Source organism: Austrofundulus limnaeus, unplaced genomic scaffold, assembly GCF_001266775.1.
Source record: "Austrofundulus limnaeus strain Quisiro unplaced genomic scaffold, Austrofundulus_limnaeus-1.0 Scaffold97, whole genome shotgun sequence".
Lineage (NCBI taxonomy): Eukaryota > Metazoa > Chordata > Actinopteri > Cyprinodontiformes > Rivulidae > Austrofundulus > Austrofundulus limnaeus.
The window spans coordinates 312,864-315,473 of NW_013952499.1; the positions used below are offsets into that span (position 1 = coordinate 312,864).

Sequence of the window (2,610 nt, forward strand, 5' to 3'; positions counted from 1 at the left end):
GATGATGGATGGATGGATAGATGATGGATGGATGGATGGATGGATAGATGGATGGACAGATAGATGATGGATGGATGGATGGATAGATGGATGGACAGATAGATGATGGATGGATGGATGGATGGATGGATGATGGATGGATGAAAGGATGGATGGATAGACAAATTGATGAATGATGGATGGATAGATGGATAAATTGATATAGTATCAACAAATTGATAAATAAGAAGATTGATGGATAGATGATGGATGGATGGATAGATCATGGATGGATGGAAGGATGGATGGATGGATGGATGGATGGATGTACGGATGGATGGATGGATGGATGGATGTACGGATGGATGGATGGATGGATGGATGTACGGATGGATGGATGGATGGATGGATGGATGGATCTCTGATAAACCAGTGCAGTAACTCTCACACACAAACAAACACTTTAGTTTCACTTCATGTTTTAAAGGTGGAGTTTTTGTATTTTTAGCTTCCAGAGACAGTTGGAGACGCTGCAGCTCAGTCTGTTAACCACAGAGGGACAAAGAAACATGATGGGTAATAATAGATGTGGAAAACACAAACTCATCCTCTTTTCAGCCCCGACAACAAAGATCTGCTCTTTAAAATCTGATTGAATCAGTTTCCTGTGTGAGCAGGGGCTGCATCACGACAGGTCAGGTGCTGAAAACCTTCTTTTACACRAAGGCCAGCAGAATGCTACAATATTAAATCCCATCTGATCTTAATTAACACCAGTTCATCTGAATATCWGAGAAACAGGCAGCAGGCCGAGAAGAGAGAAGCTCTCTCTCTCAGCAGGAGCAGATAATTGGAAGGAAAATGTCATCGGCGTATAAGACAATCAGACCCAGACGTGTCTCCTGAACAGGAGTCACACCACCTAACGAGACWGGGGCCACACCAGCCAACGCTACATTCTGTTTGCAACTTTTGATCATGCAGAAAGCCAGATTGTGTTTCGTGTCTCGTCTTCTTTGCCTCAGCGGAGGAGAGTCGAGTGTAACTGTGGTGAATCGGCTTCATCTGAAGCTGCTGTCTTCTAAAGAGGCTTAATTTAGCACCGTTCTCTACTCGAACTTTTGACACTTACAGCTCTGCCTGCAGGCTGCTTCCGGCTCTGTGAGCAAAAGAGCATATTTATTCGAACAGACTCGATTCACGTCCTTTAAAAACTGGTTAACCTGAGAAACYTTCAACACACTTTTAGTACTTTTTACAATTTTAAACTGAGGAGAACTTTGCATTAAGTGGAATAAATAAATCAAACTGTGGATGGAAAATATACTTAGCAGAAAAAGTAAATCAACGTGTGTTTGGTAGATGACTACTTTGTTGTAACAATGCTTCTTGGCAATAAATTTTGTACCGTTGGAAAGCCTGTTCATTTCTCTTTTAAATGGTGCCACATTTGTAAGGATCGTGCATTTGTGTGATGAGAAGTAGAGCTGAGGATGTGGGTTGTAGACATGAAATATTAGCGAAATCTTCTCTGCCAAACTTCTTTTGTTGTTGGTTTGTTTTGAACTTCTGGTGCCCCCAGGTTCTACCAATCAGGTGCCCAGGATTTATTTATTGTTACAACAAAGTAATAATCCACCAAACACAGATGTATTAATTTTTGTACTAGGGTTAAATCCAAATCCTCCAGTTGGAGGCGATTAGTAGGTCTTATAATCAGTGCTGAGTTTACTCTGAGTTCCTTCTTGAGGCTGAGACTGGACACCATTGAAGCTCCATAACTCTCATCTTTACAAAATACCAGTTTGTTTTGCACAGATGGACCTCGAGCAGACTCCATGAGAACAAACATCCACTGTTCTGCCTCCAGAAGTGACCCGAAACACAGCATTTTCTTCCGAGCAGCAGTCTATCTGTTTGTTTGTGTGTCACTGGATTATAGTTTACAGTGAACAACTGCTGCTTATTATGGTCTGTTTGTTCTCCTCCTAATGAGGAGCTGATTATCTGTTGGTGTGTGCAGGAGAGCTAAGAGGTGGCTTACATACCCATCATGAAGATGACTTTTGGTTTCTTCTGATCTGTGCAATAACCTGTCAGAGGAAAGAAAACCACAGTTTCACAAGTTATTTATGTTTCTGTGAGGAAACAGTTCACTTTATACATTTTTTACAGMGAGCCTGAAGGTCTCAGTCAGCCAGAACATCTCCACTTTCAAAGCAGAAACTGAAATTTGTTCTCATTAAATGCAAAATCGCAGCTTAAACAGTCATGTTCGCTCACATCAGAGGACTTCTCTACACACACGCAGGTCTGGTTTGTATCTTCCTGGTTTGTATATTCCCGTGGGGACCGTGCATTGACTTCCATTCATTTTTTGGAAATTTTGTAGCCTAACCCTGACCATTTACCCTAAACTTGACCTGACCCTAAAACTAACCTAAAATCAATTCACACCTTGGACCTAAACGAAAGCCCCCACCCACAATTTGCATTTGGACCTGTGGGGATTGGGTATTGGTCCCCACAATACATGTTCGATCCCCACGAGACTGCTTTTTCGGGAAAATTGTCCCCACGATGTAGGAAAAACAAGGCCACACACACACACACACACACACACACACACAC

General features: G+C 42.1%; 1 protein-coding gene across 1 annotated transcript in view; it reads right to left on the reverse strand.

Annotated features, from left to right (window-relative positions):
• The window catches only part of ak5 (adenylate kinase 5), a gene marked incomplete at its 5' end in the record, with an annotated part of 80,360 nt that overhangs the window by 21,861 nt on the left and 55,889 nt on the right, over nt 1-2,610 (reverse strand). Inside the window, 1 exon segment of the mRNA XM_014013014.1 lies at nt 2,028-2,072. Within this exon segment, the coding sequence (XP_013868468.1) occupies nt 2,028-2,072 (45 nt within the window).